Below are 26,379 nucleotides of genomic sequence, written 5' to 3'. Positions count from 1 at the left end.
GACACAGAATTTCAATAATTTTTCATGGACAGTCTGTTCCAGACATATCTATCCATGTCTTTTATTACTTAAATGCTTATTGTGGGCTGACTTAATCTACTATGAATACGGAAAAATGCCCTCTCAGTCCCAGAAGACAGAGTAGAAAATGAAAAAACAAGTAAGATGTTTAAGCATCACAATGTTTAATGGAATTTTCATATATTTATTCAATATTTAATTAATGTAATTTAAATTATTATTAATTTAATATTTGATTGAGTATGGTATTAAAATGCTTTTAAACAAAATTTAAAAAATCTTTTTATTTCAAAATAAAAAAAAATAATAAATAAAACCATAAAAAGTTGGCAACGTGATTTTTAAATTATTTTTCCTTTTCATTTTTAAAAGTTTTCAGTATTTTATTAAGAAATAGATAAAATTACACTTGAAATTTAGCTCTTTGTTTCCGTATTAACATTTCAGCTTAAATTATTAACGTTTTCGAAGATATTAAAAAGCAAATGAAATTAATCGACGTGTTAGATGCGGTCCTATAATGTTTCAAGATGGACGACCTGATTGCGAGTGTGACTTTGTATAAACCAAGAAATGTCTTATTACACGGTTATATTGGACCTTTTATTCTTCTCTATTTCTCTTGGTTATATTTATGGGTATCTATTTACGGTGTGCAAGAGTATTACGAAGCTGGACTGATTGTTTTCTCATTCATCGGTTTCCTGCAGATTCTGGCATGTTTATTCTGTCATTGGTCTGTCAATATAAAATCTCTATTTTGCTGTAATAAGGTTAGTATATAGTGAAAATAATGGTAAAAGTTTACTGATAAAAATAACTTTATTTTAATGCTTTTTCCATAAGCATTCATTCATTATAATATGTTATGAAATGGCAATTTGATCATTCATTCACCTTTGGATCATTTTCAAGTTTTTGAATTTTAAGCAAGTTAAATTTATTTACGATTCGTCATGATTAAGTCTCGTTGCATTACTCAAAAAATGCCTAAGTTAAAATTTTTCTTTTATTCTATATGTAAATTATTTTATTTAACCATAAACTTTATCTCAATCTCCTTCTATACAGTATATGGAAATGAAACTCAAATTTGAATTGACTTTAAGCATATTATTTGTATTATTAATATGCTTAATAATTACAGTAATTAAAATCATCAAGACTATAATTTCTTATTAAGAGTCTTTAGAGGTATTTATAACAACTTAATTTAAATAAATTCTTCCAAACCATATGTTATATAAAAATTTTAGGTAATATGTTTTATTTATGTATCACAACATAGAAAAATTTTGAAAAAAAAAAAAAATATTTTTCACTATATAATCATTGTTTATAAATCTAATTAAAATATTGGATTTAAAAACTGTAAAATTCATTATCATAGAGGTATTTTAATTCAGTTCTGGAACATAATAATGACAGCCAGATGGCTGAGATGATTAAGACAATTAGCCTACCATTCTGGGGACTGGGATCAAATCCTGGCAAGCATTTAGGAATTATTCATGAGCAATAAATCCTGGATATGTTGGGCTGTACTGTATATATCACACTCAGCTGTTATCATTATGGGCCTTGCCAAACTTACAATGAGAATGCCAGATGCCTCTTAGTGCCCACAGGAAAGAGAGCCAAGAGCCAAATAAAAAGAAAAGCATAATAAATGTCTATATATATATATACATGGAAAGGATTGATTTTTAATTATTTTACAAAAATTAAAAGTGGAATTGTAACCTCATTTATAGCATACAAAAATATATGAATTTTACTATTTAATTAATAAGTATTTATATGTAATCTAAAAAAAAAATCACTAACATTTTCTTGACCATATCCTGCTAGAATTATAGGTCCTATACAAACTGGATAAAAAACTGAAAAGAACAATTGGTTTAAGCTAATTCTATGGGAGATAGTCCTTTAAAACATATTTTATTACATTACTGAATGATTGCAAAGCTTGACAAAAATGTAAAATAAAAACATTAGATCATTATTCTGAAACAGTGTGTAAAGTTAGTGTTTTCAATATTCAGGTATTCACTTTTACATTTATCCAGGTTCAAAAGAGATGTATTAAAGCCCAAATATTCACAAGTAAGTGTATTTTCTTTTGCAGTTGTGAAAGTATAATCATTTGATTGTAGCATTTGTGAGCATAATGTTGAACTTTTTGTAAAGCCGTCAGCATTATTTGTTGCCACATTATTAAAAATCACATTTTTAATTTGATTGTTGTTATAATTGGAAAATTTATGTATTAACAAAAAAAATATGACACAATTTATACATGTTCCTTCTTAAATGAATTAATTTATTTTACAATACAAGAGTTGGTTGAAAAATAGTGAGCATACCTGTTAAGGAGTTGTCAAAGCAGAATAAAGTTGGCAACATTTTGAAGTGCAACTCTCTATATGTAATTCCCTTGTGAGATGCAATTGCCAAGAAATGCCCTGAAAAATTGGAACAAGTTGTGATCTTGTATTAAATGTGCCCTGTTACACTGCCTACACCTTTTTGCAGAAAATTCATGAATATGACTTTGAATTGTTACCACATCTTACTCATTGGATTTGGTACTAACAGACTCACTTGTTTCCAACACTCAAATGACATCCAAAAGGACAGCATTTCAATAGTGATGATGCTGTCTCTGAGTGATGCAAGAACCAAGACAGATTTTTTTTCACCAAGTACTGCAAAGCTGGAGTACTGCTGGGAGAAGTTCATTACACTCAAGGTGCTTTGTTAGCTTATAAAAGGTCAGCCTAGCTAGAAATTTTCCACAACTGCTTTCAAAAACAGATTATCACTGAAAAGATGGAGGGTCAGAAATTTAGTTTACTACATGTATATGTAGTATATATGAATATGTATATTGTATTACAATCTATGTGTGATATGTAGATTATAGAGTTCTTTCAAATAAATAGTTGCAATGAATCTTCAGAAAGATAAGAATAACTTTTGGTGTGTTTGACAAAGTTTGAAGTGTCATAAAAAACTTTTACAAAATATCTAATAAATGATTACTTTTGATCCACGGTACCTTTTGGTTTATTTTCCTTCATAAAAGGATGGCTTAAAGTCTTGGCAAGATGCCAATGTTATTTAGCAGAAATAAAATCTTGTCAAAATCAGAATCTAAGTTTATATGTTAATTTGGCAGACAACTATACTTGTTTTATTTTAAGAAAATTAATAAATTTATTAGAATTTAAATTGTTTAATAATAAAAATTTATAAATGTAAACAACAAAAGTATTTTTAAAAAATTTACATTTAAAAAATAATACTATAGAGCAGTAGTGTGCAAACTATTTTTATTTCTGACCCCCCATTTTGTATAAAGTTTTGTCACAATCCCAGGATAAATAGATGTTTTTTTTAATTGTCAATGTAGTTAAAGTGAAATTCTTATTGGGATTTGTGCTTATGTTTCTGCCTTATTAGAGATTTGAATAAAACACATAATTTTATGATACAATGGTTTTATTTATGTATATGGGTATAAATATTTATTTAATGAAAAATACTTTTAAAAAAACTTTAAATCATAGCAATTCAATGTGAGGTATGTGCTTGCAAAGAGCTCATGATTGCTTCTATGTTCAGATCTGTATTGGAAATGACAATCTGTAAGTTATCCTCTGTCTGTATTATCAATAGTTAGACAATTGTTTTCATAAAAAAATATACTTTTATTTTTATAAATAATATAATTTCATTTCACTATTTTACTAATACTGGTAACTGAAACTTGTTGAAGAAAAGCCTTATATTTTTTATTGTCAAATAAATTTTGAATTTGGCAAATCCGAAAAATTTTCTTGCAACCCCACGATTTGCGCCCCACTAATCTAGAACATGGAAGTTTGTTAAAATCATAAATGTAGACTATTCAAAGTACATTTTTGTCTTTTATATAATTTACTGAGGTCATAGCCTCAAATAAAGGTCAAACCATAGTGTGTTTTAGATGAGTTCCTGGTGTGAAAAAGGACAAGTGAAGATACTGTTTTGGATAGTCTGTTTGTGATTTTAATGAACAAAAGTATTATCTAAATATATTGAATTCATTAGACAAAGATAAAAGAACAGTTATTATTTTCACAAATTTTTTATTCAGTATATTTGAGCCAAAATGGAATAAATTGATATAAAATAATACTAAATGTAAATTATTTTTATTTTAATAAAAATGATTATTTTTAATTCTTCAGCAATATTATTCATAATTGAATAGATTACTGAAATAAATTTACTACATAGGTAATTAAATAATATAATTTGTGGTCAAAAAGTTCAGGGACTTGAACCACAACGGTGGTTAGAATCACATCACTCTTTTCCATGGGAAGAGGCATTTAACTTCCTGCTACTTTCTGGTATTCCAGTTTGCAACAGTTGGCATGAACAAAGAGATATTCAAGTCCTTAGCTAGTTCGTATGTAGTGATTTGATGATTAATTTCTAGTCAACAACAATGTCTTCTTTTGTCTGTGGTGGCTGTTGAAGATCTTCCTTGCCTTGGATCATCATCGATTGTTTAGCAGTTTTAAATCTTCTATACTAGCAGTCGGCAACCAGTGGTCCATGGACTATCAATGGTTCACAAGAAAATTTGGGTGGTCTGCGGAGAAATTTGGACATTGATCAACTGAAGGTAATGCAAAGTATTATGAAAGAAATGCAAAATGCTTTTTTTCACTTGTTGGGGATTTTTATTTGAATCTAAAACCAAATATGAAGTGATTGTTATCAATAAATAATGAACAATAAACAATATTGTGGGTGCGTTATTTTCCTTTGTGGAAAAGCGCTAAGAATTCATAAACTTATTTCAAACAAGCAGCAATGAACTTTAGACTTGCATTAATTTGTTATAATTAAACATGTGAATTTCATATTAATATAGTAAAATTGAACTTTTATGATCATTATTCTACAGATTTTGTATCATTAAAAAAATTTGATAGTGGTCCATGGGATTCAAAATTGTGAGTTTAGTGGTCAGGAAGGTTGCAGACCACTGTTCTATACCACTCATGTAAATATTGACAAAAGATAAAGATAGTCACTATTATTTTGTGAAAAAACATTTGAAACTACAATAATAAAAAACAACACAAAACTGATAAAAACTGATAAAGTTTTCATATATTTCACATTTTAGTTATTTTCCTTTCTCTATTTTAAACATCCTCAAACACTGTTTATAACATTTGAAATGTTTATGCACTGCTTTTTCCAAGTTTTCAGCAAATTTAATACATGTTTTTTGTTTTTTTTTTTCATTAATTTCACACATTTTAAGATCAAAGATTGCAAAATTCATACAGTTGTTAATGAATTGTTATTTGAATACTGATGATTGAACCAATACAAAACTTTTAAGCAGTCTGTAGCACAAAATTGTCAGTGTCTCCCCACCATTGCAAAGATTCTGTGTTGATTAATTAGTGACTTGGACCTAAGAGAACATTATAAACTTTTTTATTACACTTTATACACTATGTTGTACTGTACATAACATACATATATGTATACAAACATACATACATAGTTTTTTTATAGTGTTTTTATATTACTTAATTTAATAAATCAATCTAGAATATGGTTTGAAAAATTTTATTAAATTTTACTTTTTAAATTTTTATTAAATCTTAATTCTGTCATCCTTTAGTTTTTAAGATAAGAAATGTTCTCTTTTATAATAATAAAGTTTCAGAAAAGTGCTAATATACCAGCATAAGGGTTCAGGAGTATTGCCTCTTTTTTTTACATTAAATTATTGTTGCATAAAATATAACACATCAAACTTTTAATTTGATTAAAATTTAGTTTTCCTCAAAATACAATTTTAAGGAAATACTTTTAGTAATTTTCCTAATAAAATCGATGACTTAAGTATGTCTTTAGTGTGTGTGTGTTGTTTATTTTTATTGACATTTTCAAAACTCTCAACCATTTTATCTTCAGATACCCTCAGTAAACTTCAAAAACATAATGCAAAGCAAATATAAGCTTTATTTTATTTAATTATTGATTTATTGTCAGTGAATCTAAATATATAACAGAATTCTCTAGAAAAGTTGAAGTTTTCAAATATAGCAGAATTCCTAGAAAATAGTAGATCTTAAGTAGGTCTATTCAAATAAATATTATTATTAGCAAATTAATATTAAAATTAGATAAGAGTTATATTAAAAAACCCATTATATTAAATCAGTGTTTTTCAACATTCTTGAATATGCAACCCCTTTACAAGTTAAAAATTCTGGCGACCCCTCAGGACCATATTAAAACTATATCAGTGATTTTAAAAACTATGTATTTAATTTTCTTTCTGTTGAGAGCTAAATAGCGATCGAAAAACCAATTGTACTGTAAATTTTATACTACAATTGATTTTTCAGGTTTATTTTACAGTGTAAAATAAACAGGCATAGCCTTCACACTGAAATTGTAGTTTTTTTATTGTAGTGTAGGACCTACAAACACTTGTTTTTCTTTTACCTGCGACCCCCTGTGTAAGGCTTTGCGACCCCCCTGGGGGTCGCGACCCACAGGTTGAAAAACACTGTATTAAATGATATAAATGTAAGTTTACAATATCTTGATGCAGTCAGCAATCATATTCACAATAACAGATGGACTTTCTCACTTTTGCTTAATGAAAATATTTATTGTTGGTAATTATGATAAATTAACTTGAAATACTGTGTTAAGTATACTGTATATACAGGTGTAATTTAAACTTATATTAAAGTACAATAATTTGTATTAAATGCAGTACAACAAATATAATAAAGTTTTTCAAATATAATAGATACATAATTGGTACTATTCTATAGAATTGTATTAGCATTTCTTTCTAAGTTTGAATAGAGATTGTAGTGGTGGTGAAATGGATTAATTGATCAATGTATATGACATTATATTTAAAAATTTGTTTCCGTGATAATACAAAATTAAGAACAGAATAGCAGTTATTGCTTTATATTTAAATTTGATGATATAGTATTTACTTAATTTATAAGTGCTTTCAGAATTTAAAAAATAAAATTTATTGTTATGTTTTTATATAAACTAAGTACTTAGGTAGAAGTTGTACTACATCAGTTGATGTTACACTGTGAATGTATGAATATATAAATTGAAATTATTATTGATTAAATTTGAAAAGTAGTTATATAAAATATACAGTTTATTACAAAATTGAGTTTTTATTTTTATAAATATTTAACCTTTTATAGGAATCTATGTTTTATATTTATAAGTATTAATGTATTTTAAAAAATATGGCAGGAAGAATGTTCACTGAGTACAGTGTTATTAATAGTTTTTTCTCTTGCTAACGCTTTCAACAAATTTATTTTCATCATTGTCAGGCGAATAAAATCTTTTAAATTGAACATAAATGTTTTAATGAGAATGTAACGCATATTAATTTAAACAAAAATTTTGGATTGAAGTTGTTACGAGCCAGCTACAAATTTCGAATACGTTTGATGTTGCACAGGCGATGTTATGTGTATGATGTAATACAGTGCATGCTTGGATGCCGGTCCACATTAATGGTGTTACAGACAATGTGGATCACTGTTTAACCATTTATATAGGGTGACCAATGTTCCCTCTAATTTTTTTTGCAGATGAGCAGACATACTTCTCTGAGCAAAAAAAATTTTTGCTGAGCAGATTCTGAGCAAAAAATTTTTCTGAGCATATATATATATAAAATCTTATTTTTTCTATAAAAATTAAAATAATTAATTATAAAGTANACACTATAAACAAATAGGACAAAACAGACCTTAAAAAAAAAATATTTTTATAATAAATATTTTATTGAATTATATATTGACCATTTTGGTCAAATACCTGCTGCCATCATTTCTGGTAGTAGTATGGTTCCACATTTATAAAAGTTTTGATGTTTGCTTACAAAAAACGGATGCAACTAATTTTTGACATTTTCATTTCAAGTAAACGTCTTACAGTTTAAAATATTTTGTAAAGACTGGAACAAGTAATAATCTGAGGGTGCCTGATCTGGCAAATATGGTTGGTGTAATAGCACATCCCATCTAAGTTATAACAGTTTCTGAAGAGTTACCAAACTTGTGTGAAATTTGACATTATCATGGTAAAACACTACACCTGTTTTGTTGATCAATTCTGGCGGCCTTTTCTGCTTGATGATATTACTCAATTTGTTTATGCAATGGCAGTACACTTTCGAATCAATTGTTAAATTGTCTGGTAAAAGCTCCAAAAAAAAAATTCCTTAATATCCCACCAAATAGAGCATTTCTCTTTAAGAACTCGTGGAATTCATATATTGAGCTTTGAAACAAAACCAGTTTGTTTCAAGTACTCATAAACAGTTCAATTTGACAAATTTAATCTCTTAGTGATTTCACGTGTTGTTATTTGGCAGTTTGCTTCAATCAGTACCTTTATTTTGTTTTCATTGGCTTCAACTGACCATCCAGAATGTGGTGCATCTTCAATATTGAAATTACCAGAATGAAATGTTGTAAACCAGTTTTGGTACTGTCTTTCTCTCAACACATTATCTTCATACATTTACCACAATTTCTTTTTTGCTTGAACAGCATTTTGATTTTTTGGTAATAAAAAAGCAAAATTTGCCGAAAATGTTGCTTTTGATTTTCCATATTTGATGGGACACCGAGAAAAAAAATTGTACAGATTCAAACAAAATTTTTTACAAATAAGCCTTTAAATGTCAGCTGTCAAAATATATAATGAAAATGTGTTTTAAAATGAAATTGGCTGGTAAAAATACATCTAATTCCTCTAGTAATAAAAAAATTAAATAACTTTCCAAACAACCCAATTTGATTTATGATCATATTGACTTACTGTAGGATTATCAGAATGGAGCTTCTTCATCAATTGAGAACTGTCCATGTCTAACTAAAATAAAATTGCAAATTTTTATTTACTATAATAATCAAAAAATTGGACAAATCAACTAGGACCAGCTTAATAATCTTGATTAAAATATTGAAGCCATCACACTTATAATTTTCACTATTTGTGTTTGAAAAAATTTCCAATTAAAATTTATTTTATGTTTGATTTACTTTTTCAACAATTATTGCACAATATATTTAAGACTAAGTGCAAAACTCAATATTGAAGCAAACCTGTAAGATTCAACATCAAACTTAATTTATATAATCATGAAAGATTCAATTATCGATCCTGCAGTCATCAATTCATTACTCTACATCATACTCTTTGATGGAAAGTAGACAGTTTCTTCAAATACTCTCAGATCCAACATGTTGGATTTTTTGTGCAATGGTTGTGAAATATTAATGCCACTTATTTCAGCTACAAATTGTGATTTCAAGACAAAAAGTTTTTTGACTGATTATCATTCATATAAAAACATTATAATTATTTCATTAAATTATTGAAACTAAAATATATATATGTAAATGTATAAAATATCTTTAGTGATACATTGGTTGTTTATTTATTAATTATTTACTAATAAAAAAACACAAGATGGTAGCATGAAACTAAAAGTAACACATTAATTAACTTAATTTTATCATTTTATCAGCAAATTCTTTCAAGCAATAGTTCATAGGTTGTTTGTTGATTTTTTTAAAACTACATCATGAGTGACAAGTTGTTGGCATTGCAAGTTTGCTAAAGGAAAGTAGTCACATGGCTGCAGAAATATCATCTGATATTAAGTCAACAGTGATGGCATTGACTAGTTTCCAGCAGTCTTAATACTATATTATGAAATTTTAAATGTAAAAAGAGCCTAAACATAAAAATAATAATGAAGTATTGTCAAAATATTTATCATTATTATGACATTTTTACAAGTCATATTCAGTTTCACTTTTTTATATTTTTAAAATCTGATTTGAAATAATTGGTATAATCTGCCTAAATTATCATAGTTGATAAGACTTCATCTTTAGAACATTTCAGATATGATGTATTAGAATTTGAATGCAAAAAAACAAAAATTCAAGTTGTTGACTTTTCAAAATTGTTGAATTAGTAAATGCAAATAGTTATGTAAACTTATAATGCACTATTTTGATTAAACAAACAAGTTTACCCAGATTTACCTAATGAGCAGTGATATATATAAAAAATAAGAGGGGTTTAACTGATTGCCAGGCTTGGACTTTCAGACACACAAGCAAGAGAAAATTGTGAGCACTCTTGTCCAGAAAAAAAAACGAAAAAGTAATTCACATCTTGTCGAAACTCGATAAATATATTTAATAAATACTTGGTAAAAATTTGCATGTAATAATTCCATGTGAGCCAAGAAAAAATTCACAAAAATGATACTAATTTGCACTAAAAGTATTATATTTTAGTAATTCAACAAACAATAATATAAAAAAATTTTTAAACTATAATTAGTCAAAAATCATCAAAAAACAAAACAAAAATTACAGATGTTCCTGACAATTAGAAATCTTAAAGTAATCTTCACAAAGACCAACAATAAATTTATATCACTTACAGAAAATGTTACAAGTTAACTCCCTGTCACTGCAATTAACACAAAAAAATCTAATCACTCTATCTTGCACTTAGAAGCTTCTCTCACTCTATAGTTGTTTCATACACTTTGAGGGTGATGTCACAATATCCTGTGCAGTTCCATCCTATTTACATACATACTAACATTGTAAAATTAATTCTCAGCAATCTTTTTCTGACAAAGTCAGTCCCAATCTTTTCATTAATTTGTTGAATTTTAAAACCTGCAATAATGTGATTAAGTGAGCACTCTTTAATTCACTTTGGAGATCACTTAATTAGCAATGCCATTTTAGATTGGCAACAAACAAGTTCATGAGTGACAGTCACTTACATAAATAATAATTTTTTAAAGTTTTAGAATTAAAATACAGTAGAGTCCCATAAAACAAGCAAATAAAGCAAGCAACACCCTCAATTTTTGTTGATTAGAGGTATATGTTTTTTTTTCAACTTATAGGCTAAGGTTTAAACTTTTATAAATTGTGTGATAATACAGGTTTCGATAATGTGTAACGAATCCCCCATGTTGTATGGGACTATACTGTATACAAAATATGGGAGTTTTTGAAGTAAAACAAAATAAAACATCCTAAACAAATCAAAACTATAAATAAAACAAAACCCATAAACATAAAATAATGTTTGGACTTAACTCTGTAAAAACTCATTTTAAAAGTTTATTTTTATCATAAAACATTTCTGCAGAAATTTTTCTATCATTGTCATCTAATATAACAAATTTACATAAGCCCCGCTTGCTTGACTCATCAACATAAACTATTTGGAGTATAAAATGCTTTTTGTTTGGATAAATATGTTAAATTTTCTATTGGCTATTAATATGCCTCAAAACCAAACTTATAACAACTACAAATGACTTTAAGGTGACTGTTTTATCATTTCAATTTTATTGACTCCAATATGCATTTTGGACATATACATTCATCCCTCTTCAGTTGGGTACAATACTATATAATATCAATAAAATTGAAATGATGAAGTTAATAAAATTGAAATGATAAAATAGTCGCCTTAAAGTCATTTGTGGTTGTTATAAGTTTGATTTTGAGGCATATTAATAGCCAATAGAAAATTTAACAAACTATTTGATTAGGAACAGACTTTTCTATAGAAATATGTACTGTAATTTATATACTGTTGAATATTTGTGATTGAAATGAACTATAGACGCCAGTTTAATCTTTCTAATATGGTGACTGAAAATAGGGCATTGGTATGTTTATTATGTTTATAAATATATACAAATTGAGTGATGATAAATAGTTATTAAATACATGTTTTATAAAGTTTATTTTAAATGATATTTTAGTCTATTTAGAGAGAAATGCTGTTTTATTGGAGAAGAAGCCATACTTGATAAAACCATTTAATTCTGTGGACTCTGATACATAATACAGAGGAATATGTCATAGCTGAATGCTTTGTGTTTTAGACTTAAAAAGACATTTTATTAACCATATGTTATTAGAATGTATTGGTGCTTTATTACTTTATGGGTTCTTTTGTGATATAAAATAATTTATTTACACAAAGATACAAATTAAATGATAACAGTGACATTAAACCACATATTTGTACAATACCCTACTATACTTTTTAAAATGAATCAGTTTGAGGAAATAAAGAGAGAGACAATATTTTTACATGGCATTATATAAATATGTAATAATGCAGAGCTTAACAAGAGCTGATCAAAAATATCTGGGACAGAATTTATTGTAGGAAGATAAAAGTAATTACTACTTATCAGGCATTATCTTTTTCAAAGTAGATTTCTCTAGATTGTTTGGAGCAATCTTTCCATTTTTTTGTATCTGTCTGTTAGGGTGTATTTGAGTCTGGGATACAGGAAGAATATGCAGGATCCCAAGTCTGGTTTGGGGTATGGAACTATGGAGATGAAACTCAGGGCTGTTAGTATGGTGCATTTTCATTGTACAGAAGTCAGTTAACAGTTACCAGAGGACCATTTGTGAGGGCATTTTCCCAAACTACATTTTGAAGGCACTGTAGAATTGATCACCAGACTGTGTGTAGATAACCTTGTGGTCAACAGTCTCATAGATTTGCCTCATTGATGGATGGCTTGTGTGTGTGGGTCATCATCAGTTGAAGTACAGCAAACTTGAAATTTTTTTAGTCCAAAACACAATTGTTCTGGACTAAAAAATTTTGATAGTCTATGTATAAACTTTCAAACTGAAAAAATTACTGATTTAAAATTATATTTGGCAGTCATTACAGATTTTTTTTTTTTCACACTCTAGGTTGGGAAATACTCCCTAATATCTAATAAATCACATTTTCAAATTAGGACAACCAATCATAAAATTATAAAATATGTAAATAAAAGTTTTTCTANATGTATTTAATCGAAATATACTCAGCAATAATCATGTTGCAGACAGAGTGAGAAATAAGTAAAGAACAATTCAAATAGGTGTGCATGTTCACCTGCGCGGCACATAAATTCTCGTGTGGGGCAACAATTTGAGCAGTGCGCAGCCGTGCAGCTTAGAGGGAACATTGAAGGTGACTCATATGTTGGGCAAATCAAGAGTTGGAGTGTTGCATGTTTCTGAGAATTTTTTGAGTAGAATTCCCTTATAAAGAAGAGTTTTCGATCACTGCAGGCTTTGAGTATTGTTGTTTGGGCCCATAACGTGTTGTAATTTTGTTTGAGCACCTTTTTTGCAAGCTCTGTGGTGCGCTTTCCTTTCACCACATTATCATGGTGCTTAGCTACGCAGGTAGCAAGCATTCTTGCTGTGGCACCAGTGTACTATATCTCATATTCATCCCCATTGCTGGATTCTCCAATGGTACCACATTGGAGAATCCAGATTTCTCAAAGGTGGCAAATTTCTCAAAGGTGATTTCTCAAAGGTGGCAAATTTGTCCCGATTGTTGCTGATGAGTCTGCACAAATTTGGCAATGGAGTTTTTATTTGCCTGACAACAATGAAAATAAATTTGTTGAAAGTGCTAGCAAGAGAAAAAACTATTAATAATGCCATACTCAATGAACTTTTCTTCCTGCTATTCATTAGTTGGTGTGAGTATCAAGCTAGATTATATTAAAAAAATATGTTTATATTTACATGTATTAATGTATAGATATTAAAAAAATTATTATTATTATTTTTTATCGATAAAGATATACTGATTACAACATTAATCATGATAATCCTTCCTGTATGATTTCATATTATAATTAATTTTTATTATTTAATGTATAATGCAAAGTAAATAAAAAATTGTTATACATACATGAACTAGTTTCAGATTCTTTTTCAACTTGAAAATTGGTCAGAATCACATTCTAAAATGTTCACAACATTGTCTTTCTGATATATGATCTATAAGAATAGCTAGATCAAGATGGATTTAAAAAATTTCCTTTGAGATTTTTTAGTTTTAATATTTTAAAAACAAGTTGGAACAAGAAAATGTATATTTGATTGGAACTCTGCTCTTGTATATTTGTTCTATTGATTGATTGGAAAAAGAAAATGTATAATGTAAGGAATTGAATGTATCTATAAAGAGTGTGTGTGTCTGAGATAGGATTATTTTATCATTAATTGACTGACTATCCAATTAATCATGACACAAATTTACATTTTATATTCAATATTTACTTTTTTTTTTAGCCTTGAATCAACTGGTAGACCAAATACACATTTTCTATAACAATGATCTTTTTCATAATATTAAAACTAAGAAATTTCATTAAACAGCATTGTTCATTTACATTTAAATCTAGGTATATGTTGATATATCTAATTCATTTATAACTTGTATCATTAAGATGTAATATTAATTAATTACTAGAAATAAAACATAAAGAAGAATATAAATGGCAAAATTAATTGCAAACAAAATATTTATAAAGCTCATTTAAACATTACATTTGAGTTCCATACAGAGCAAAGGAACAAATCAAAATATGACTAAATGCCATTTTTATGTGTAATTTTTCATTTTTACTCAATTGAACAGAAATATTGTACATATTTTTGTAAATGTAATTTTTTCATTATTAATGATATTTGTCTTAACTACTATATTTATATTATGCTTTGCACAAATGTCTAAGTATGACTCTTATATCAATTAATGCAAAATAAACAATAATGTTTAACTTTTAAGCCATTAATGGTTTTTTGTTAAATATATATATTCTAATAAAATTAGTAAAATCTAAATTGATTATAAGTTGGATTGAAATATATTTGTATCTAGAATGTTTGAAATCACATTTTAAATGAAAAAAAAATTTATTAGCATTTACAATATACTGAAATGTATTAAATAGTTGTGATAGAAACTTGAAACAATGCAGTTTATAATCTTTAAATACTGTATAATTATTTCACTGTAATTTTTGTTTATTTTTTTACTTTTTATATTTAATCTAATAAAGTTTCTTTTATATTTTTAATTATAGTATAACTCTGATTAAATGAGGTTTACATTATATGAGGTGAATCTCTAAATGAATATACTGTTATTCATATAATTTATATAATTTTTTATACAATTATTATTAAACTTTTTTGAAACTGGATTAATATTAAAAATACTATAATACTAATGTTAAAAGTTTTAAAAAACTTTTAAAAATCCAATAGGTACAGCAAACAAGCAGCAAATTAAATATGTGCAAGTTAGGAGTTGTACTTCTTCCTTGCATCTATTGGATTTGCTGCTTGTTGTCATTACAGGATCAATGGTTGAGTAGTTGAGAAACCTCAGCCTTCTACTTGTTTCTGCAGCTTGCATTTTCACAGTGTTGAACATTTCTTTTCATTTTCTCATTTTGTACTTCTAATGTTTGATATTCAATAATTTTCATTCTCTTTAAATGTCAGTGATTTACATACAGCCTTATTCACACACACACATTCTTTTTCAACTTGGAAATTGTGTTCTGTTTCACAGCAAACAGCAACTTTTTATTTTTAGATTTTAGAATTGATTTGAGTTGATTGTAACCATAAACTCCAAACAAGGAGATTGACTCAGTAATAAAGTATTATATTTATTAAGAGAGATTGAGATATCAACCTTATCACATTTCACATGTCTATCAATAACAGAGAGTATCCACCAAAAAGTTTTGGAAATTATGTTTTAACCTTCCAATAAAACCACAGTTGTCCTTACAAAGAATACTATATATTGAAAGAGATTGTTTATCCACTTCAGAAAAATCAGGCATTTACTTAGTTTCCTTACAAGATCAAAACAGTGGTGCAATGATGATTTATATCAGGGACACAACAAGAAAATTACAAAGCCAACAGTAGAGTACCAAGATGACATTTGTAATAATAGACTTTCAGTAGAACTATCTAGGAGGGTACTTGATCTTAGCTTTGTGCCCCTATGAAATGAGTCTTCCTTCATTGTACGGTGTGTGGACTGTAACTAGTTATTTATCTGGGAAGCATTTATTAAGAAAATAGTCTTGTAATAGACCCACCCTAGAGCTCCTAAAATATGGGCTTTGCTATTTAATAATTTAAAAAATTAATTCCTGGCTGAGAATAATTTTGTTTTGTTTGATTGTTACATTAATTTAAGATTTTATATAAACGTTGTAAAGTTTGTTTTTTTTCATCTGAAGATGACATTCTATAAAGGTTGAAAGTACTTACTTGTATGTGTGATTGTGTGTGTTTTAATTAATAAAGTTTATTAATGTCGATAGACAGTAGTCTTAATTTTTATCTGTTAAGAGAGTATACATTTAAGAGAGGTTAATTGTAATGAAGTTATATATTTTTTTTTTATACTGGATCATGAAAATTGCTTATTTATAAAGAAGTCTCTATTAAGAGAGGTTTCACTTATTGTTCTTCTAAAATTCATGATTGATATTTTAAAAATTCAGTTTTATTTATTCATTCTGATTTGTTTCATGTAAATGAGATACATTTATTAAATTGCTTTTATTGTAATATTAATAAAAACAAATTTTATTCCTTATTAAAAATTTAGGTTGTTGATCCAAAGAAAGCTGTATTAGTCAAAGTGAAACCAACTCCAAATAATGGATCTGCTGAATTGGTTAAACTTCATCATTCAAAAGTAAGTTTAGTAATGTTTCAAAACACAACAAATTATATTTTTATATATTACAGTGATAAAATAATACTGTTGTTATAAAATAAATATTGATTTATATATATATATATTTTTTTTAATTAGCATTTTATTTTGAATAAATCATGTAAATATACTTGATTTGTCAAATTGAATATTTTGTATCAAGTTTCATAAAACCAATTTCCTCAAAATTTATAGATTAACCTACTTAAAACTGCTTGTCATCCAATGATCAGTCATACATTCAGTACACCAACATTACACTATAAACAAATAGGACAAAACAGACCTTAAAAAAAAAATATTTTTATAATAAATATTTTATTGAATTATATATTGACCATTTTGGTCAAATACCTGCTGCCATCATTTCTGGTAGTAGTATGGTTCCACATTTATAAAAGTTTTGATGTTTGCTTACAAAAAACGGATGCAACTAATTTTTGACATTTTCATTTCAAGTAAACGTCTTACAGTTTAAAATATTTTGTAAAGACTGGAACAAGTAATAATCTGAGGGTGCCTGATCTGGCAAATATGGTTGGTGTAATAGCACATCCCATCTAAGTTATAACAGTTTCTGAAGAGTTACCAAACTTGTGTGAAATTTGACATTATCATGGTAAAACACTACACCTGTTTTGTTGATCAATTCTGGCGGCCTTTTCTGCTTGATGATATTACTCAATTTGTTTATGCAATGGCAGTACACTTTCGAATCAATTGTTAAATTGTCTGGTAAAAGCTCCAAAAAAAAATTTCCTTAATATCCCACCAAATAGAGCATTTCTCTTTAAGAACTCGTGGAATTCATATATTGAGCTTTGAAACAAAACCAGTTTGTTTCAAGTACTCATAAACAGTTCAATTTGACAAATTTAATCTCTTAGTGATTTCACGTGTTGTTATTTGGCAGTTTGCTTCAATCAGTACCTTTATTTTGTTTTCATTGGCTTCAACTGACCATCCAGAATGTGGTGCATCTTCAATATTGAAATTACCAGAATGAAATGTTGTAAACCAGTTTTGGTACTGTCTTTCTCTCAACACATTATCTTCATACATTTACCACAATTTCTTTTTTGCTTGAACAGCATTTTGATTTTTTGGTAATAAAAAAGCAAAATTTGCCGAAAATGTTGCTTTTGATTTTCCATATTTGATGGGACACCGAGAAAAAAAATTGTACAGATTCAAACAAAATTTTTTACAAATAAGCCTTTAAATGTCAGCTGTCAAAATATATAATGAAAATGTGTTTTAAAATGAAATTGGCTGGTAAAAATACATCTAATTCCTCTAGTAATAAAAAAATTAAATAACTTTCCAAACAACCCAATTTGATTTATGATCATATTGACTTACTGTAGGATTATCAGAATGGAGCTTCTTCATCAATTGAGAACTGTCCATGTCTAACTAAAATAAAATTGCAAATTTTTATTTACTATAATAATCAAAAAATTGGACAAATCAACTAGGACCAGCTTAATAATCTTGATTAAAATATTGAAGCCATCACACTTATAATTTTCACTATTTGTGTTTGAAAAAATTTCCAATTAAAATTTATTTTATGTTTGATTTACTTTTTCAACAATTATTGCACAATATATTTAAGACTAAGTGCAAAACTCAATATTGAAGCAAACCTGTAAGATTCAACATCAAACTTAATTTATATAATCATGAAAGATTCAATTATCGATCCTGCAGTCATCAATTCATTACTCTACATCATACTCTTTGATGGAAAGTAGACAGTTTCTTCAAATACTCTCAGATCCAACATGTTGGATTTTTTGTGCAATGGTTGTGAAATATTAATGCCACTTATTTCAGCTACAAATTGTGATTTCAAGACAAAAAGTTTTTTGACTGATTATCATTCATATAAAAACATTATAATTATTTCATTAAATTATTGAAACTAAAATATATATATGTAAATGTATAAAATATCTTTAGTGATACATTGGTTGTTTATTTATTAATTATTTACTAATAAAAAAACACAAGATGGTAGCATGAAACTAAAAGTAACACATTAATTAACTTAATTTTATCATTTTATCAGCAAATTCTTTCAAGCAATAGTTCATAGGTTGTTTGTTGATTTTTTTAAAACTACATCATGAGTGACAAGTTGTTGGCATTGCAAGTTTGCTAAAGGAAAGTAGTCACATGGCTGCAGAAATATCATCTGATATTAAGTCAACAGTGATGGCATTGACTAGTTTCCAGCAGTCTTAATACTATATTATGAAATTTTAAATGTAAAAAGAGCCTAAACATAAAAATAATAATGAAGTATTGTCAAAATATTTATCATTATTATGACATTTTTACAAGTCATATTCAGTTTCACTTTTTTATATTTTTAAAATCTGATTTGAAATAATTGGTATAATCTGCCTAAATTATCATAGTTGATAAGACTTCATCTTTAGAACATTTCAGATATGATGTATTAGAATTTGAATGCAAAAAAACAAAAATTCAAGTTGTTGACTTTTCAAAATTGTTGAATTAGTAAATGCAAATAGTTATGTAAACTTATAATGCACTATTTTGATTAAACAAACAAGTTTACCCAGATTTACCTAATGAGCAGTGATATATATAAAAAATAAGAGGGGTTTAACTGATTGCCAGGCTTGGACTTTCAGACACACAAGCAAGAGAAAATTGTGAGCACTCTTGTCCAGAAAAAAAAACGAAAAAGTAATTCACATCTTGTCGAAACTCGATAAATATATTTAATAAATACTTGGTAAAAATTTGCATGTAATAATTCCATGTGAGCCAAGAAAAAATTCACAAAAATGATACTAATTTGCACTAAAAGTATTATATTTTAGTAATTCAACAAACAATAATATAAAAAAATTTTTAAACTATAATTAGTCAAAAATCATCAAAAAACAAAACAAAAATTACAGATGTTCCTGACAATTAGAAATCTTAAAGTAATCTTCACAAAGACCAACAATAAATTTATATCACTTACAGAAAATGTTACAAGTTAACTCCCTGTCACTGCAATTAACACAAAAAAATCTAATCACTCTATCTTGCACTTAGAAGCTTCTCTCACTCTATAGTTGTTTCATACACTTTGAGGGTGATGTCACAATATCCTGTGCAGTTCCATCCTATTTACATACATACTAACATTGTAAAATTAATTCTCAGCAATCTTTTTCTGACAAAGTCAGTCCCAATCTTTTCATTAATTTGTTGAATTTTAAAACCTGCAATAATGTGATTAAGTGAGCACTCTTTAATTCACTTTGGAGATCACTTAATTAGCAATGCCATTTTAGATTGGCAACAAACAAGTTCATGAGTGACAGTCACTTACATAAATAATAATTTTTTAAAGTTTTAGAATTAAAATACAGTAGAGTCCCATAAAACAAGCAAATAAAGCAAGCAACACCCTCAATTTTTGTTGATTAGAGGTATATGTTTTTTTTTCAACTTATAGGCTAAGGTTTAAACTTTTATAAATTGTGTGATAATACAGGTTTCGATAATGTGTAACGAATCCCCCATGTTGTATGGGACTATACTGTATACAAAATATGGGAGTTTTTGAAGTAAAACAAAATAAAACATCCTAAACAAATCAAAACTATAAATAAAACAAAACCCATAAACATAAAATAATGTTTGGACTTAACTCTGTAAAAACTCATTTTAAAAGTTTATTTTTATCATAAAACATTTCTGCAGAAATTTTTCTATCATTGTCATCTAATATAACAAATTTACATAAGCCCCGCTTGCTTGACTCATCAACATAAACTATTTGGAGTATAAAATGCTTTTTGTTTGGATAAATATGTTAAATTTTCTATTGGCTATTAATATGCCTCAAAACCAAACTTATAACAACTACAAATGACTTTAAGGTGACTGTTTTATCATTTCAATTTTATTGACTCCAATATGCATTTTGGACATATACATTCATCCCTCTTCAGTTGGGTACAATACTATATAATATCAATAAAATTGAAATGATGAAGTTAATAAAATTGAAATGATAAAATAGTCGCCTTAAAGTCATTTGTGGTTGTTATAAGTTTGATTTTGAGGCATATTAATAGCCAATAGAAAATTTAACAAACTATTTGATTAGGAACAGACTTTTCTATAGAAATATGTACTGTAATTTATATACTGTTGAATATTTGTGATTGAAATGAACTATAGACGCCAGTTTAATCTTTCTAATATGGTGACTGAAAATAGGGCATTGGTATGTTTATTATGTTTATAAATATATACAAATTGAGTGATGATAAATAGTTATTAAATACATGTTTTATAAAGTTTATTTTAAATGATATTTTAGTCTATTTAGAGAGAAATGCTGTTTTATTGGAGAAGAAGCCATACTTGATAAAACCATTTAATTCTGTGGACTCTGATACATAATACAGAGGAATATGTCATAGCTGAATGCTTTGTGTTTTAGACTTAAAAAGACATTTTATTAACCATATGTTATTAGAATGTATTGGTGCTTTATTACTTTATGGGTTCTTTTGTGATATAAAATAATTTATTTACACAAAGATACAAATTAAATGATAACAGTGACATTAAACCACATATTTGTACAATACCCTACTATACTTTTTAAAATGAATCAGTTTGAGGAAATAAAGAGAGAGACAATATTTTTACATGGCATTATATAAATATGTAATAATGCAGAGCTTAACAAGAGCTGATCAAAAATATCTGGGACAGAATTTATTGTAGGAAGATAAAAGTAATTACTACTTATCAGGCATTATCTTTTTCAAAGTAGATTTCTCTAGATTGTTTGGAGCAATCTTTCCATTTTTTTGTATCTGTCTGTTAGGGTGTATTTGAGTCTGGGATACAGGAAGAATATGCAGGATCCCAAGTCTGGTTTGGGGTATGGAACTATGGAGATGAAACTCAGGGCTGTTAGTATGGTGCATTTTCATTGTACAGAAGTCAGTTAACAGTTACCAGAGGACCATTTGTGAGGGCATTTTCCCAAACTACATTTTGAAGGCACTGTAGAATTGATCACCAGACTGTGTGTAGATAACCTTGTGGTCAACAGTCTCATAGATTTGCCTCATTGATGGATGGCTTGTGTGTGTGGGTCATCATCAGTTGAAGTACAGCAAACTTGAAATTTTTTTAGTCCAAAACACAATTGTTCTGGACTAAAAAATTTTGATAGTCTATGTATAAACTTTCAAACTGAAAAAATTACTGATTTAAAATTATATTTGGCAGTCATTACAGATTTTTTTTTTTTCACACTCTAGGTTGGGAAATACTCCCTAATATCTAATAAATCACATTTTCAAATTAGGACAACCAATCATAAAATTATAAAATATGTAAATAAAAGTTTTTCTAAGCAATTAATTAATTATATGTATAGAAAGTTTTGAATTTTTTACTGTAATTTGAAATATTAATAAATTATTGAAAAGGAAGAGATTTTTAAATTAAATTAAAAATATTCAAAATCTGTGCTAGGATTTTCTATAATTGATACATTTAATCACTTATTAATAGAATGAAAAGAAAACATTTATATATACTTGATGCATAAATATAATTCTTAAGAAACAGTAAATGTTAAAATAAAGTAAAAATTGATTAAATATTTTACATTTTTTATAGTTCAACATAAAAGTAGTGAATTTATATTATATTGAGTTAAATAAAAAATTTAAGACATTTTGACCATTATTAAGGTTATTTTTAATGAATTTTTAATCACGTTATTAATTTAATTACATACATTTCTATTTATTAATTTATTTCCTTTAATTACATACATAATTGTGGATAAGCTATATATATTACATCCAAAGAATAGATAAAAATACAGAAGTTTAACTCAGACATAATCTAAAATATCATTTTTTGACAATATTTTAAAAATGATCTACCAGAACAAACTTATTTAATGGAATTCCTAATTTTACTTTAGGAATAAATATGAATGTGAAATTTTTTTTTCTGCATTTTTTTAGCTCATTTTCTTTTTACTTTGTTAGGGCAATCCATTTCTGATATTATTTTTTTGTTTTTATAGAGCTATGTTGTATTTTTCTAATCTATTTAAAGAAAAAAAAATATTTTTACACATTTAGTATGATGCTTCATTATCTTGTTTTATTGGAATCATATACCTCTGCTTTTTTCCTGGTTATCAAATTAAGTTGTTTTTAATTAGGTTGAAGGTTATTGAAAGTAAAAATTGTACATTTCCTTGTTAACCATGCATTGTATTAACCAGTCTTGTATCTTATTTCTTTACCCAATTAAGTTTACCATGTGAAAGTTTTTAGTTTTGTTTTTCTTTTCTGTTAATAAACTTTACTTTTTTTTAAAATTTATTTCTTTCTTGTACAGGATATGCTAATGAATAAATTTTTTTTTGTTTATGCACATAAAATACATAGTTAATACAGTAGACTGTATTGTAGAAATCTCTTCCCTTTTCAATATACAACAGCATAAAATAATTGCAATTAAAACATGACAAAAGATATACATGGAATAATAATTTAAAAAATATTAAAATCTTATTAAATATAGACATTTTCCCACGATTTTATAAAACGTAAAATACACATATATTAAAATTTTTAACATTAGTTAAATTAAAGAAATCAAGAGGAAAAGATTCTTGAGTTATAAATAAATACTTAATAAAATTGTTTAAACTAAATAAGGAAGTAGAAATAGGAGAGTGAAAATAGGAATACAGATTATGACATTACATGTCATAACATTCCCTTGAAATAAAATAGTAATTCTTCAAAAATAAATTATATGGTTTTTTAATAAGAGAGAATTTTGTAAATTTATAAAGATTTTAAAATTAATTTTTTTAATACATAAAAAGCCTTACTGCTTGAATTTCATAATTATTTAAATCTATAAATGATGGACTTTATGTAATAATTCAATATTCTATGTACAGTACATCAAAGTTTAAATGCTCTTGATTCATTAGTATTTATTATTATGTTTTCNATATGATTTTTATAATATAATGAATTCAAATTTTATTTGCATAATTTAATTAATGAATCAAGCATTTGAATATGAATGTAAATCCATATACAGTATATCTAAAATAATAGAAAATATATAAGGAAAAATATATTTCTATTAATAATAAACTTTTTATTTTAGGATCATGGTATATGGGATATTTGGTTTATGTTTCAAAAAACAAAGTATGTTTATAATGATGAAAAGAAAACATTTGTTGGATTAGAATTTCCTGTTGATTTGTCTTTTGGCTATTATCAACAATGGAAGGGATATGCAGATGAAGAAGAAGTTAAAGCAGCAGATAGAAAATATGGAAAAAATGAGTAAGATTACTTGTTTTTTTTTAAAATTTAAACATAAGGTAAAACAAACTGTTTAATAATTACAAATTATTAATTCCCTGCGTGTTCTTGAGTAACTAGGATTAATGAATTAGGTGTTATGAATGAAACATTACTAAGTTATTTATCCTCGTAATATATATACTAACAACAAATATAAATATATCTAGCATACACATTTATAAACTATTATTAACCTAATAATAAATTATTATATTTATAAGAAAAGCCATTGTTGTTGAAACTTTTATCTTAAAGTTTAAAGTTATAGTAAGAAATCGTTCAAGTAATATTTATGATGCATTGTTATAAAATAATGAAATGGAAAGTGTGTGATAAAGTGTAATTTATGATTTACAAGATTTCATTGTAGATAAATAAAATTAAGAATGAATTATTGTTTACTATAACTAAAATTTATTAGTACATACTATCCTAATATTAAAATAAAATTTTTTAAAATCGATGTAATCTGAACTTCAAAATGATTTTATACACTTGTCCTTTAAATTAAAATTATTAATAATTTAAACTAATAAATAATAATTAAATTGATAAATATTTATGAAATTACATAACTTATTACTTATTTAAAATTAAAGTATATAATCTATAAAGTTACATTTTAAATTTAGATTGGAAATGGTAGTTCCTGAATTTATCGAATTATTTAAAGAAAGAGCAACAGCTCCATTTTTTGTCTTTCAAGTGTTTTGTGTTTTACTTTGGTGTCTGGATGAATTTTGGTATTACAGTGTATTTACCTTAGTTATGCTCATAGCATTTGAATGTACATTAGTTCATCAACAACTTCGTAATCTCTCAGAAATTCGTAAAATGGGAAATAAGCCATATATGATACAGGTATTGATATATATATTTATATATATTTTCTAAGAAGCATGTATATATATAAACAAATTTTTAAATGGAAAAAAAAATGTTCTGCTTACAGGTATATAGAAATCGTAAATGGAGACAGATTGTTAGTAGTGATCTTATTCCTGGTGATGTTGTATCTGTAGGTGAGTAAAATTCAACTTTTCATTTTATTAAAAATTTTTATTTAAATAAAGATTATTTTACTTCAAAATAAAGGCTATGAACTCTGTAACTAACTCAAAATAAATCTATTAATGGTAATAAGATTAATATTGTTTGAGCAATATAGAAATTATCTGATCCAATTTGATACCAATTTTTTTTCTATGTGTTCAATATATCTTGACAATCTAAAGATTTATTTATTATATCTGAATTTTTAATTTGCCATACAACACTAAACTAATAATAATAATATAATTTTTTAAAATAAATGGACATTTTACTTTAAGCATGTATTATCATTGTAGAATAGCATAAATAGGTGCAAGTATAAACGTGATATAATACTGTGATTAATTAATAAAAATAAAATAGAAAATAACTAAAATTAAATGAAACAGGTATTCTCATCAATACCATGATGGGATGAGCTATTTTTAGCATGGTGCACTTCTTTATAGTAACAATGATCTTGCATATTTTTCTGAAAAATTATTTAAAAAATGCACAAATATTTCTTCTGAATACCAATGAATCTGAATTTTTGCAAATGTTTTACTTTTTGCAATACATTTTTCTTTCAAAAATGTAACCATATTTGAGTTTTTAAATTTATTAGAAAGTAAAAATATTAATATATTAAAATATATCTATGAGAAAAATAGATATATGAGAAAAACATATATATTTTTGATATATTTGAAAACAAAGAAAAATATGTTTATAAAAAGATAATAAAACTTCTATTTAGTTATTTTATCAAGACATTTCAGAAAAATTTTTAAATGCAATTCAAAATGCGAATGCATATGCAAATTTTCTGTGGGGAGAATGAGTGAAAATTTTATTTTATTCCAACAATTAACTACTGTTGAAAACAATTTGAAATAAAAATAATTTTCTTTTCAGGTTTTTTTTTTAAAGCTCTGTTTTGTTTTTATATACAAACCAAAAATTTATGTCAATAATCAAAATAATCTTATTCCTAAAAAAATATCCCACATTTTGTCTGCTGGTGAGCCGACAGATTGGCACTTGTTTCTATTGCTAAAGAAAGTATTGATGGGCCTAATTAGCAATGTACATGAAAATATAAAAATCTTAAAATATCAGTAAAATTAGCTGTTACACAAGATGTATTCAGCCATCCCTATAATATTGGAAATATTAGATACAGTAAATAAAAATC

General features: G+C 26.4%; 1 protein-coding gene across 1 annotated transcript in view; it reads left to right on the top strand.

Annotated features, from left to right (window-relative positions):
* Nucleotides 1-349: 349 nt before the first annotated feature.
* The window catches only part of LOC111633892 (manganese-transporting ATPase 13A1-like), a 49,815-nt gene continuing 23,785 nt past the window's right edge, over nucleotides 350-26,379 (top strand). The window contains exons 1-5 of the mRNA XM_023378534.1: nucleotides 350-794; nucleotides 16,624-16,713; nucleotides 23,944-24,128; nucleotides 24,782-25,010; nucleotides 25,102-25,171. Of these exons, the coding sequence (XP_023234302.1) occupies nucleotides 552-794; nucleotides 16,624-16,713; nucleotides 23,944-24,128; nucleotides 24,782-25,010; nucleotides 25,102-25,171 (817 nt within the window). The 5' untranslated portion in view covers nucleotides 350-551. The remainder of the gene's footprint in view (nucleotides 795-16,623; nucleotides 16,714-23,943; nucleotides 24,129-24,781; nucleotides 25,011-25,101; nucleotides 25,172-26,379) is intronic.

The sequence above is a fragment of the Centruroides sculpturatus genome, unplaced genomic scaffold (assembly GCF_000671375.1).
Source record: "Centruroides sculpturatus isolate CEXI.00-Female unplaced genomic scaffold, Cexi_2.0 scaffold747, whole genome shotgun sequence".
Taxonomy (NCBI): Eukaryota; Metazoa; Arthropoda; class Arachnida; order Scorpiones; family Buthidae; genus Centruroides; species Centruroides sculpturatus.
Note: the sequence above shows the minus strand (reverse complement) of the source record. Positions and strands in the feature narration are given on the sequence as shown.